A 13,165-nucleotide genomic window follows, 5' to 3' on the forward strand; every position below is an offset into this window, starting at 1 on the left:
CTCTTGTTACTATGAAGTGGTTAAAACAGACTTTTACCAAGGATTTTACTCTGCAAAACTCTGCCTCACTGCACTCCTCTGAGCAGTAGTGATTACCCTTTGCTGCATGAAGGTTGGATTCCTCTAGCAACCCTGCCTGATGTCTATTTTTGGCTTCCCCTCTAAAAACAGATGGTTGGGAGTGAGAACCTCTCCTTACGATTGCTGTTGTAAGCTGTGAAAGCAACAGATGGTTGCTAACACACAGATCACAAACGCAGAGGTTTTGAGCTATGGTTTTTCTTCCAGTGGTGCAAGCTTTATTTTGTTTCCACTCATCCACTTTATACCTCTTGGAATAGAAACAGGTTTCTCAAGGATATGTCAGTATAACAGCTGAAGATGCATTGTTAAAATTTCATTCCTAAACTGCAAAACACATAAAAAGAATTCATTACTTTGGTTCTGTCAGAACAAGACACTGAGTGTGAATTAAAACATGACACATCTTAGGCCCTTGCATCAGTGTTAATGATATAGCATAATTTGGTTTCTCCTATTTTCTTAAAAACACTAGCAAAGAAATAAAAATCAACCAGACAGATCTAGGTTAACACTGTCTTCACAACTTGCAATGGCAGATCTGAGGCCTGGACTTCCTCAAAGGTCTTGGTCAAGGTGTGGGAAGGTATTGGCTGCAAAGGACTAACTGCTTTCCATCTCTCTGAAGCAGCCAGAGAGACCCTAATACCATTCCAGATGAGCAGGAGGCCTGTGGTCTCACACTGCTGACAGAGGGGTGTCTCTGCAGACAGACTGTGTGTCCAACACTTCAACTGGAGCTGGGAGGAGTGTGATACCATAAATCAGGGGAGCCACAAGGTCTCTACATACAGAACCTCTGTATGTCTGCACCTCTCACCTCAGTGTTCTAATAAATATAAGGAAACAGTGCTTTCTGTGGGTCAAGAAGGTTGTCCAGAAATTATTATACTCCACTTTGTCTGAGTTTATTTTTTTTTTTAAATATCCCACTGCACATAAGCTGTGTACATCAAAGGCTTTTGGAGTGCTTTGCAAAGACTAATGCATTATTAAGCTAGCAAACCCCTACAGATGGGAGAATGCAAACAGAGAGAGGACAATGATTTGCTCAGGACTACAAACTGTGTCAGTGGCAGAATTTGGAATACAGTTTCCTTTTCTTTAGCTGTGTCTCAGCTGATATCCATAGAACTGGGCAAAAGTATCAGTTCAAAATCAAATGCATGACTTGAAACGGGACACTGTGTTCTGCTTTTGGTCTGAGCAAACCCATGAAATGAAGAATATTGTAATGCTGTGGAATTGCAGTACCATTCTTCAGTCTGCATACAAAAAGTTTCCCAAGACCTCTGTTTCTGGACAGGTAAATGTTGAAAATAGCCAGATTTTGGACATGTTAGAGCAAATCCTCTTCACCATCCAAAATACAGTATTCAAACACAAGACAGCAGAAAATCTCAGGCAGATGATTAGGTACTGTAACATGGAAAAGGAGACCTAAAGGATAGATTTTAAGGAACCAAGATAAAGACAATGCTAGACATACCTTCAGCCTACCATAAGAAGACATGGTAATTTTAAAACCTGAATTTCCATTCTCCACTTTAAAAACAAAACCCCCTGTTTGTACTTGAGAAGCCAAGTCCTTAGCTCCATCTCATCTCCTTCTTTATGTCTGTTGTGTACTGGCAGCTGTCCTGGCTTTCCATAGGGATACTAGGGAAATTATGAATAGCCCTGCTGCAGTGTCATGTCTTTTAGAGGGATCACAGCTCCACAGAACATTAATTAAGTCAACATTCTCGTGTCCAGTTTTGTCTGAAGTTAATATAGCCCTCATATTTTCTGTATTCACCTGCTTCAGCAAACAATTTTTTTTAAACTCTAGAGTATGTTGGAGAATAAGCTGTTTCACTATTACAGCCTCAAGTTTTTGAGACTTATACTGACTATTTCAGTCCTTCGGGGCTTTCTTGCCCATCTTATTCACATTCTTAAAATATTCCTGCTAATCTCCTTAAATATTTTTAAAGTCTAAATATATATGCAGTGCCTCCCCCAATCAGATTGTCTAATTATCTAATTGCTGTATAGTGCGGTATGTACAAGCACTCAAATTGGAATTTATGTTGACTGGCTAGCATAATCAATTTTGCCATTGCATTTCATTTTAGAATAAACCACATTTATTTCCCTTACACTAGATTGAAGAAATAAATTATAGTTGAAGGTATAAGATTTTTCTAGGCTTCTCTAACATTCAGTCTAAATTAATTTGGTATTTCAGATTCTTCTACCAGTTGTAGCAGTTATGCTGGCCCAATACATCAGAGAAAGTTTACAGGTTTTATTGCTGTTTCTGAGGGGCTGTTGGGAGGCAAAAGGAGTCTTTAAGACCAGATTGCCTACTAGATGTTGACAAAATTTAAGCAGAGTTTCTCCCAGGAGGACTCAGGACCAGTCCAATCACGTGGTGGGAGGCTTTGTTAGAACTACTGCCACTATTAGTGTCAATGCACACCCGATGTTCAGAGCACACACAAGGTTCAAAGGAGAGCCTGAGAGCACTGTCATGTTTCAAGCAGCAGGGCTGGTGGGTATGGCCAAATTCTCTGATAATTTAAGGAAGCTTAAATGCAGTGAAGCCACTGCAGCAGACAGCACACACATCTTTGGCTGTGGTACATGATATATCCAATCACACTGTACCTGCCTTCTGTTTAACTCTTAAATACACTTGCCCACAGCTGGCCCAGTGCAAGTGGAACAGGGTATAAATCAAAAGGCACACAAACAAATGCAGGGCAGGAAAGGAGTTCAGACCTGAGACTGGCTTTAAGAAAATGATGAATATTTGCTATGAATAAAAGGTCCATCTGTAATTTGAAATGGATTAACTAAAGAGCTATTTTAAGGTAATGGACTAACAGTAATTTCTGGTGACAGTGAAAGGCTTTCTCCATTCCAGCTTTTAGTGCAGGCAGTATTCTAGTTATCCTAATCCAGATATGAGATTTTTAGAAAATGCAGCGTATAGGGATGGCAGCTCTTTGGCAGTAGGAACAAATTACAGCTTTTAAGTAGATTTTTAAAAACTACAACGTATTCAATAATACCCCACATATGATTTAGAGCTGAATTTCAGAGCAACTGATGGGTCCACTGTGTGTTCTTTCATGCAGATTTTGTACTCCAGGGAACAGAGTAATTGGTAGTTGCGAAGTTTCTTTTAGGATTTTAATCTCCACCCCAGAAAACAGAGTGTAACCCTGAGCAGGATCTAGCTATATTCAGTAGTAGAAGTGAAACATAAAATACATGTCTAAAAAATCTAACTGCATGCTAAAAGAGTTTCAACTTCCTGTGTTGGTGTTTTGAAGTTATTTCTGCTTTCTATGATGAATGTCCACAAATTTGGAAGAGACATGGTTACTGTTTCTTTCTTCTGAATCAGGGCAAGACCCTGACACTGGCAGGGAAAAGGCCTGTCAAATGTTGTAGCTTCAAAGTGGTGTCAGTTACTGTGGTTGTGAAACTGGGAAGCCCTGTCAACATTTAAGCATGTTTTAGCTAATTGACAAGCCTGTTTACAAAACTAGAGTGGATACTCAAAATGGCATAAGAGTATGACAAGGAATGATCACCTCCTTGCTACTGCAGAATTTCTGCCTGTGCTTGTCTTTCCTCCAGTTCATGAGAATAACAGCTCTCTTCCCACAGCTGTTGACTTCCAAATGGAAAAATGAGCCAAGCAGAAACTGCTCTGAGGATGTTCTCACAGTTTTTCTGAAATTCGAGTGACCATGTTTAAAACCTAACAACTCAATGAAGTGCGTTTCTGAGGGTGTGACTATAGGTTAATAATCTGGTAATGTGGCTGTTTGTTCCCAAGGAAACAAAAATTTAATTTTCTGTCTCATTTCAAACATGGACTTGAATTACATTTCTGCCTCTATGTTTAATGAATGAATCATTGCAATATTTGTGAGATTTAATTAAGATGGAGAGTTTACATGGGAAAAAGGGAAACTGTTGCAGCAGCCCTAATAAACTGGTGTTTACTGTGGAAGGTATAAATCCAGCATTTGTTAGTGTCTCTGCAATGCCTGGCCTCAGTCTTAGTTACCTATGTTGCAAAAACCACCAAAATTCTATAGTAGGAATGGTAAGGCATTGGTTCACTGCCAAAGACCAAAGGAAGCCTTGCAGAGAGAAGCTGAGGCATGTTCCTTCTGGCTGTCAGCTAAAACATGGGGCAAAAATCCACTTTCTCCCTTGCTAGAGAGAACTCTGATTTACAAGAGGAGCAATGCTCCTAGGTACTTGTCTTGCCACAGTATGGTATACCCTGGCAGTAGGACTGCTGACTTTAAATGCTGGGGCTCTAAATGTCCTAAATAACTTTTTCACACTAACTCCTCTCCCACACTCCCAACAAACAAATAAACAAAGGCATTAATATTCCATAGTGTTCTTGATTCTGAATTTCTGTTCCATCTAATCCTTTGCTGGGCTTGCTAGTAGAAAGCACAGTCAGACAAAAGAGGTCTCTTCTGATCCTGCCTACTGCCCTGAACACTAGGAACAGGACTGTAAGGTTTCTAAGAAACAAAATTCTACAGAGGGCTTTAGATATCACCTCTGTGTATGAACCAAAATAGAACATTTAAGTGCATCAAACAGCCTTAATCTAGTCTAGCTTTGTATAACCTGGATGACTCTACAGCAGTCACACCTGCTCATTTCTCTACAAATACTAGTCTTTGATCTGCAAGTATGTTTGAACCATAAGCCTTTTGTTTTTTTCCTGAAGTGAAAACTTTTTGAATGGTAATCTTCTGTATATTCTCATAGAGAAGCAAGTTTCTATCAGTATTAACACATTTTTCAAAATATTTACATTCACATATAGTTATCTTCATATGTAAATTTTGCTCTAACAGTGACACTAACCAACTTGGAATAGTTTTAAACATTCAGAAAGTTTGCCTCAACAACCTTCATGAAATACAAATACAGTTTCTGAATATAACTGTTAAAATACAGGCAACAGTTTAATATTGCAGATAACAGAATTTTTCTTCCTTAGGAAGACTATGATCGTCTGAGACCTTTATCTTACCCTATGACCGATGTCTTCCTTATCTGCTTCTCAGTGGTAAACCCTGCTTCATTTCAAAATGTGAAGGAAGAGTGGGTACCGGAGTTGAAGGAATATGCACCTAATGTTCCCTTTTTACTAGTAGGAACACAGGTATATTTGGTTCTGTTCTACTTTTATTTAAACAATTAGGATCAGTGTATGGTGCCTTTTCTCTGGGCTGGAAGTTGAGGCCCAACAGGACCTGAGCAGCAACTCCTTCTGCCTTTGGAGGAACAACCCTTATAGGTGGCAGAAAAACACAGATACGTGCTGTTCTCCAATGAGCTATCCCCATTTTGTTAAAAAACTTATGTCCATTGTAAACACGATGGCAAGATGGGCCGTATGTCTCCCACGTGACTTTCTAAAAAGTCACGGGACTTATTCAATAAAATCGTCTGCTCATGCCCATGTTACTGGAATTTCTTGGGTTTACAACTATTAGTCACATGCAATATTTGCTGAAGCAAAGGAAAAGGGGAGAAATGAGACAATTTCCTCTTGCTTCTCATGGGTAGTGGACTGGGCTTCATTTATGAAGTGACTCACATGTTGGTGTTACCTATAGGTTAATCTTTCTGCCACTGCATTTGGTGTTCGAAGATGATCACATCTAATTGAAGTACTGAATTACAGAGTAAATGTTTCTTCCTTCTAGATTAAAGGTTCACAACTTAAATTGAGGGCTCTTGAATCAGGAAGGGTCCACAATCTGAATCATGACATGACTCCATTTTTATAGTGATAATATTCGATTGAATGATTCTCCTTTAAAAAGAGGGTATCATATTGCCTGCTGACTTTTGTTTAGAGAAAGTATTCCAGCATGACTTCAATCTTTCTTGCTAGATTGATCTCCGTGATGACCCAAAAACTCTGGCAAGACTGAATGATATGAAAGAGAAGCCCGTATCTGTGGAGCAAGGACAGAAGTTAGCAAAAGAGGTAAACTGGATACTCCTAAATGAAACCAAGTAACAAAGAACAAAACAACAAAACACCCCTATTTCTACTTTGTCTTCCTTTACCACTTTTTTGCATATCTTTTAGCAGTCCACATATGAAATCTTGTGACTGCTTACCAGTGAACAACACTTACTTACATTAATGAGTAGACCTATGTAATTACACTTTCTTGTCAGTAACAGTTCTAATTTTCAGTGTAGACACTTGTAAAAGCTATACAAGCTATATAAATATTACTCAAAGATAATTAAAATCCACAGACTGGTGGAGGTTGGAAGGGACCTTTCCTGCTCAAGCAAAATGTTGGAAGCATCTTTTAGACATTATTTGAGAATGTTATACTACCACTGCAACTACTGTGTGGATAATGCTTATGAGGACACTTACAGAGCATTTATTTTTGAAACACAAATGAGTAATGTAATTATTTTGTGCTCTTTAATTATCAACCATATCTTAGGCCTCCACTGCCAATCTAGAGAACTTACTTCTTTCCCACAGAAACAAACCAACTTAAATACCTTCCAGATCTTTGGACAAAAGATAAATATTATTTTCTCCTACAGGGGGGTGCACATTCAGATAACTTGTTTTAGATTGCAGCCAAACATTGTAATGTTGCTATGGGGGGAGAAAAAAAAGCAGAAGTGCTCAGATGGAATTGAACAGCTGAGACGTACTGCTATTGAATTAACTTATTTTCTTGACAGATAGGAGCCTACTGTTACGTGGAGTGTTCAGCTTTAACACAGAAAGGACTGAAGACTGTTTTTGATGAAGCTATTATAGCCATTCTAACTCCAAAGAAACACACAGTGAAGAAGAGAATAGGCTCAAGATGCATAAACTGCTGTTTGATCACGTGAGAGACATTTGACAATGGCCAGGCTTACTGTGAAATTCTACTGATTTTAAATACAATGCATTAAGTACATAGTGAATTTGTTCCAGGTTTGAAAGTTAAACCTACGTTTCTGCCTTCTACAACCAGTGAAATCCAGAGGAATAAAATCAAACTCAACGAACTTGTAATAAGAAGCCACCACATCTGTTACAAATATTTTATTCAGACTGGAAGGTACAATCTCTCAGGGTTACACAGTCTAGAGGAAGCAAAAACTGCACCATGCTGAAATGGCATCTATGTGATTTTACTGAGTGGAGATGCTTGGCCTGAAATACTCTAACTGCATTTGGACAGTCTTCTGCTTTGACTATATATATATATATATATACATATCTCTTAAAAACCCCCAACTTTTGCACAGTCTGTATGGAATCTGCACAAAGAAATACCTTGTCTCTTTTTGCTCCAGTTATCTGCTTTTGTATGTAAGCTGCTTCCGGTTCCAGTGTATCCACAGAGGTGCAATAATCAGACCAGCCATATAGCCAAAGGTAGCTCCGAGGGAACAGGAAATGGGCCATACCTGAGGGGAGAACAAAAGGCAAAAGCAACAATGAGGAAAATGTCTGTGGTTTTTTGTACTTCATGAGCACAAAGTCTAGGTACCGAAAGACAGAAGTCTTATTCTACTTTAAAGCTTGATGTGCTTTCCTAAAAATGCCAAAAGCGTAACAATCATCTTCATAAACACTAAATGCTGTTGTACAGTTTTTAATTAATATGCATTAAAATGTAAGCAGGCTTCTGGCTATTGCAGACTTTAGTTTGATAGTCCAAAAACTATGTGGAAAAAACCACCCCTTAGAAGTATCTATATCCCGAGAAGCATTCAGCTGACCTGACTTCCTACTCTGCTGTACACATTTGGATACCTACGGATTTCTCAGCAACTTCTCCTTTCAATCTCTCATGGTGTTTTGAAACTTTCAGGTGTGTATAGAGGAATTAGTATTCAAATAAGGCTAGAGATAGATAGAGGTTTGTTGGCTTTTTTTCTTGAAAAGTATATAAAAGGATAAATTTCCCTCTGGCTAGCAGTAGGGAGGGAACACAAAATTGGAAGCTGACTGAACATCTTGCACCCAGATCATCAAACTTGTAATAAGCCAGTTATGTCAAAGAGAGCTTTAATTATATACTCTATTTTCAACTATAAGAAAAGGAAACCAACTCAATAGATCTGACTCACTTTAACAAACCATCTTGTGCTGACCCAGAGTAGTAATAGAATTCTTCCCTGCTCTTTTTTTTTTTTTTTAATTGGTATTGATTTGCAGGGAGGAATGGCCAAACCAAGTAGTAGTTGACTTAACCAATTTGTCATCAGATGTAGCTTATAGTACCAGTCCACTACATACTGCATTTGATGAAAAGTCTCAACTAAGGTGACAATTAATTTATTTATTTTAGAATAAACAGAATTCCCAGGCCTCTTTAAAATTCTCCTTTGCTTTCTTTTTGTTTTTTCGCAAGGACAGGTTTGCAGTTCCTGCTCTACAGTGCATATTCCTAAAGCAAGTATGGACTGGACTCTCCTATTCTTTTGTTTTTTAAATTAAGGGGGATATTTCCCCCTCCCCATAGTACTTGAGACTGAGAAATGCACTAGACAATAGAGGAAATATCCCAATCTCCAGCCTTCTTTTCTACTTCACTTTGACTTGCAATTCATGAATATCAAATGAACCTACTCTTAATGGTACTGGTTCCTCCTTTCATTCATTTTCCTAGCTCTGATTCTTCTCTTTACTTCATTATCACTTAAAAGAATATATTTATTCACATCCTTTGATCATGGGAATTTTAACTACAAAAAAGAGTAATGTATTTTGTCCTCTGTTCTTTCATCTTCCATCTCCTCAGTTGTTTCATCTTCACATTCCTTAGCATTTACAGCTTTTATATGTTATTTGGAGGTCTTAAGGAGTGTAGCAAAGATGATTACTAAACAAGGTGCCTTAGGTACTCTTTATTGACCTTGTTTCATTCTTTCACTTTCATACATTCTGTCTCTGCTGCTTTTGTTGCTGAGTATTTCAGCAGTTGCCTCTCAAGCCAAAGATTTGCTTGTTTTCATTCATTTACTGTGTATAGTAGATCATCTATAAAAAGCCTTGAGAGGCTTTGGCATGGTAAGTACTACATGCATTTGAAACTCACATAAGTTTGTGGCCTTGGCTAAACTTACACTTCAGGTGGATCTTTTCAACTTTTAAACAAAATGTAATTATTTCTAGCATTTTGCATATTACATTTGTCTAAAGGACAAAACAATAAAAAAAGTCCCTGAAACCCTTCTGCTCACTCAGTATTGTTCAGATGGAACTCAAGTCATACTTTTTTATCCACTGATGAAGTCAAATACCACTCCAATATCCACAAAACTATGGACAAAGGCTTCTTAACTCGGTGGTGCTTTTACATCAGATTTGCTGAGTGATCAATGATCAATCCTTCATTAAATTTTTACCTACATTAGGTGAATTTGTAGTTGCCTATTTGCTTTCCAGAACTATAGGTAGATGATGGACTCTGAATTGATCATATTCCCCTAACTAGAGAGCGAATACCCCTGATGACCCAAAGACCCTGTATATTGTGCTATTTTGTGTATAGTGGGTGATTATTGGTATGATTAAAAACATATCTGATGATTGTTGTAGCCTCTTTCACCTGACTGAACTGCAACTTGGGACATGTTTTTTCAATAGCTGTGTAACTTTTAAATTATGCCTCTGTCTGTCTTCTAAAACATTCAATTTTTGCTTTGGCTTTTAAAAATCACTGTTACCTTACCTAAGTTTCAGGCTCTCTCTCTTAAGAGTTGAATCTCTGACCTCTGAACACTCACAAATGGCAGGTGGAAAAGATAGGAAGCAAAGGGAAGAAAACATAAAACATACCATCTCCCCATCTATGAATAAGACAGAAAGAGACACCACCTCATCCCTTCTAGTGGCATGGAACAGAGGGGTATTAGGCCAGACACTTATTCTTACTGTGCTGCTTGGACAGCCCAAAATAGTTCTGAGGGCAGTTTGATTGGCCTTTTGAAAACTCCCTCAGCACAGCAGTTAAAAGCCTGGACTTAAGACTGTTGCTGTCCTTCTGCCATTTTCTCTAACCCTCAAGACCTGGCAAAACCCCCTAACAAACAGGTAATAATACCAGTTTTGCACCTTTTGTTCTTGACTGATGGCTTTTAGGCTACAAATAGCCTGAGGCACCCATGGGTATATATCTAAAGCAGCAAGTTATCAAAGACAGATTAAGATATGGTTCTTAAGCACAGCAGCTGCACTAAAATAACACCACTTTCACATGCTTTTGGCTGTCTATGAAAATGGGTTGCCTCTTTCTGTGGAAGTGGGTTGCTTTATTTTGTATTAGCTGCTGGCCTCATTTTTCTGAGACCCAATCACTTTCTTCTGGACCTTTTTAAATGACTTTGACTTACTCAATTGGCCTGCTTTTGCCCCCTCTTTCATGTTATCTCAAACTTGGTTTAAAGTCCTTGACTTGGTATGAACTGCCTGTAAGTGATAAAAATCTAAGCAGCAAATATCTGTCTGCCTGTTTCAAGAGATTCCATTCTGCTTGCTTAAAATATGAGACTTGTAATACACCCCTCTCATCCCCTGAGAACTTTCCAGCTCAGTTCCTCCTACATCATGCTCCCTTTCTGCCTTGAGGAAGCTGACATATCCTGCCCCAGTACAGATGTCATGTCTGGGCTGGGTCAGCAGCAGGGGAATAAGATGTTAGGCCACATGGCCAAGCTGCACTTTTGCTGAGGGGAAAAAAGGCTGATAAGGAGAGAAAAGTGTGGGGAGCACAGGAGATAGAACAGAACACTTTTCATGAAACTGTCATGAAATGCCTTATCTGTCTCAGCAGCTGGGAAGCATAAGCTACCATTCTCACAGCCTAACACAAGAAGAATCAGTTTTTTTACATATCAAATGCATGGTGAAAAGGGCAATTTTAACAACCTGTAGATGATTATTAGGAACCTGAACAGCAGCTTGGCAAAAACAAATCTTACCAAGAACAAAAAATGCATTTTAATAGACAGAGCATGAGGCAGTGTTTAATGCAAAGCAATTCTGACTTCTGCTATTTGTTTAAATTTTCTTTTTGCCTTTTCATCTGGCAGCAGTGTTAGGACTTCACAGGAATTTCTTTAGGCTAGCTTAAAAGACACTGCAGAACTGCAAGGTTTTTAGTATATATTAGAACTCATTTTAAGAATAATGACTCAAAATAGGAATTGCCAACCTTTCAGGACACAAATGGGCTAGTTTTCCTCAGCGCTCTTTAGAACATCTAAGATTCTATGATGTGAGAATGCTTAGCATATTGCATGGAAAACAGAGCATGTTGCAGGATCCCAGCAAGGTACCTAGCTCTGCTGGACTGTGCATGCAGCTGGCTAAACCAGAATTCTGACTGCATGACAGTTTCGTCATCTATTACGAATCTTGCGTCCCATGCAAGGGAATTACATAGACATTGATAAGGACATAAGGGCCAGATGCTTATAGACCAGAGGAGCAACACAAAGTTTTTAAAGATATTATGAAGTAAGCAGCTGCCTGCTGGAACTTTCATTATACAAATGCAAATACAGTGGGGCAATCTACTGTACTTACTTTTCAGTAAACTTAACAGTGTTTTTCTCATATTCCTAAACACAATTTTTTGTATGCTTACTGTTTCAAAAAACTAATTTCTGACTGTCAATTAGAAGGCTATGTAATAATTTTGTTTCATTTTAAAACTGAATAAATGAGCACAATTATTTTCCCTCCCTGTTTCTAACATGCCTTAAATTCCTGATTGTTTAGTCTGTACTGTCTCAAAAACTTCAGTACATGCCTTTAATCTATTTTGGTTGCATGCACATGTTAACTACAAGTGTCTTATCACACTGTACCAAATGTGTGTGTTGATAAGTACACACCGAGAAGAAAGTGAGAGGCTTTTTTCAGGCTGGCATTTGTAACTCGAAGTTGATTTCATGGATTTGTGTTCTAAAGTTATAGCAAGCATAACAGCCTTTAATCTCACCATTAAGGTTTACATTGAGAAAACACATTATTAAATAAACAATGATAACCACACTGAAGTGGAACAATCTTCTACCTCTGTTTAAAACAACTCCAATTGTGTATTATCCCTTCTTCTCATATTAAGCAACTTCTCTTATAACAAAACTTTCACAGTAGGTAGTAGATCCAAAAAGGAATACAAGAAGGAAACTCTCTGAGCTGTGTTAAGAAGAACCAAAGTAGAGTGAAAGTTTATAGTCCCATTTCAGCTTACTTGAGTAAGCATCAAGAACTGTACCCAACATTCTCTGGATTATTTTTCAGGCTACAGATGTCTGAGAGGTATCTAAGGCTAGTATTTACAGTCATATTGGCTAAATTACATGGCAGTCAGTCAACTCAGGTGAGCTTTATCAGCACTACCTATTATACTTGCAGTATCCACTATGAAGTAGGAATATAGCAATTTTACTTCTACCTAATGATAACACTGTAAGCAGAATATTGTTTCCAAGTCACGTTTTACCACTAGTAACAGGTACAGATCAAAGTTAAGCTACCAAAAAAACCTGGATGTATGGGAGGGCATGCACACAACAAACACAGAGACATGATTTAAAAGTCTGTTATCAAAACATGCAATAATCTGAGGAATTCCCCAGTGAGCTAAATCCAGTTGTTCTCAAATGCTGTGTCTGGAATAATAGTTCCACCACATAAAAAGTGTGCTGATAACGTTGTCGTCTTTAACTATCCCCTGTTGTTCTGCAACTAGTTTCCTCAAGCTGAGTAGAGAAAGGATGTGCCTAGTAACTCCTACATCATCCCCTCCTGTTTTAGTGGTGGTGTGTTTTGAGGTTCCACTTCTCAGGGACACATGAAGCCAATATCCTGATCACATGTGGTTATTAAAAGCACTCCATCAACTTGAAACAGGCAATCTGGAAAAACTAAGCAACTGTAAGAAAGGAAGTTATTTTCTATTTCTTTGTAGAACTGTCCTATCTAACTGCAATCCTTACATACCCATTGATCAGCCTAGAGGCATCTTGAGATGGATGTACAACTCTAAAT

At 38.3% G+C, this 13,165-nt stretch overlaps 2 protein-coding genes across 5 annotated transcripts in view; one reads left to right on the top strand and one right to left on the bottom strand.

Moving 5' to 3' along the window:
- RHOQ (ras homolog family member Q) overlaps positions 1 to 12,168 on the top strand; it is a 22,366-nt gene extending 10,198 nt beyond the window's left edge. Inside the window, exons 3-5 of one of the 3 annotated variants that reach the window (XM_066546516.1) lie at positions 5,114 to 5,278; positions 6,017 to 6,112; positions 6,844 to 12,168. In XM_066546516.1, the coding sequence (XP_066402613.1) occupies positions 5,114 to 5,278; positions 6,017 to 6,112; positions 6,844 to 6,999 (417 nt within the window). In that variant the 3' untranslated portion in view covers positions 7,000 to 12,168. The remainder of the gene's footprint in view (positions 1 to 5,113; positions 5,279 to 6,016; positions 6,113 to 6,843) is intronic. The other 2 variants (XM_066546517.1, XM_066546518.1) reach the window with 2 other exon arrangements.
- The window catches only part of PIGF (phosphatidylinositol glycan anchor biosynthesis class F), a 25,179-nt gene continuing 12,978 nt past the window's right edge, over positions 965 to 13,165 (bottom strand). Inside the window, exons 6-7 of one of the 2 annotated variants that reach the window (XM_066546515.1) lie at positions 7,430 to 7,563; positions 965 to 6,080 (exon numbers count right to left, since the gene is read on the bottom strand). In XM_066546515.1, coding sequence (XP_066402612.1) covers positions 7,450 to 7,563 — 114 coding nt within the window. In that variant the 3' untranslated portion in view covers positions 965 to 6,080; positions 7,430 to 7,449. Of the gene's footprint in view, positions 6,081 to 7,180; positions 7,564 to 13,165 lie in introns of those variants that run through there. The other variant, XM_066546514.1, reaches the window with a different exon arrangement.

The sequence above is a fragment of the Molothrus aeneus genome, chromosome 3 (assembly GCF_037042795.1).
Source record: "Molothrus aeneus isolate 106 chromosome 3, BPBGC_Maene_1.0, whole genome shotgun sequence".
NCBI lineage: Eukaryota > Metazoa > Chordata > Aves > Passeriformes > Icteridae > Molothrus > Molothrus aeneus.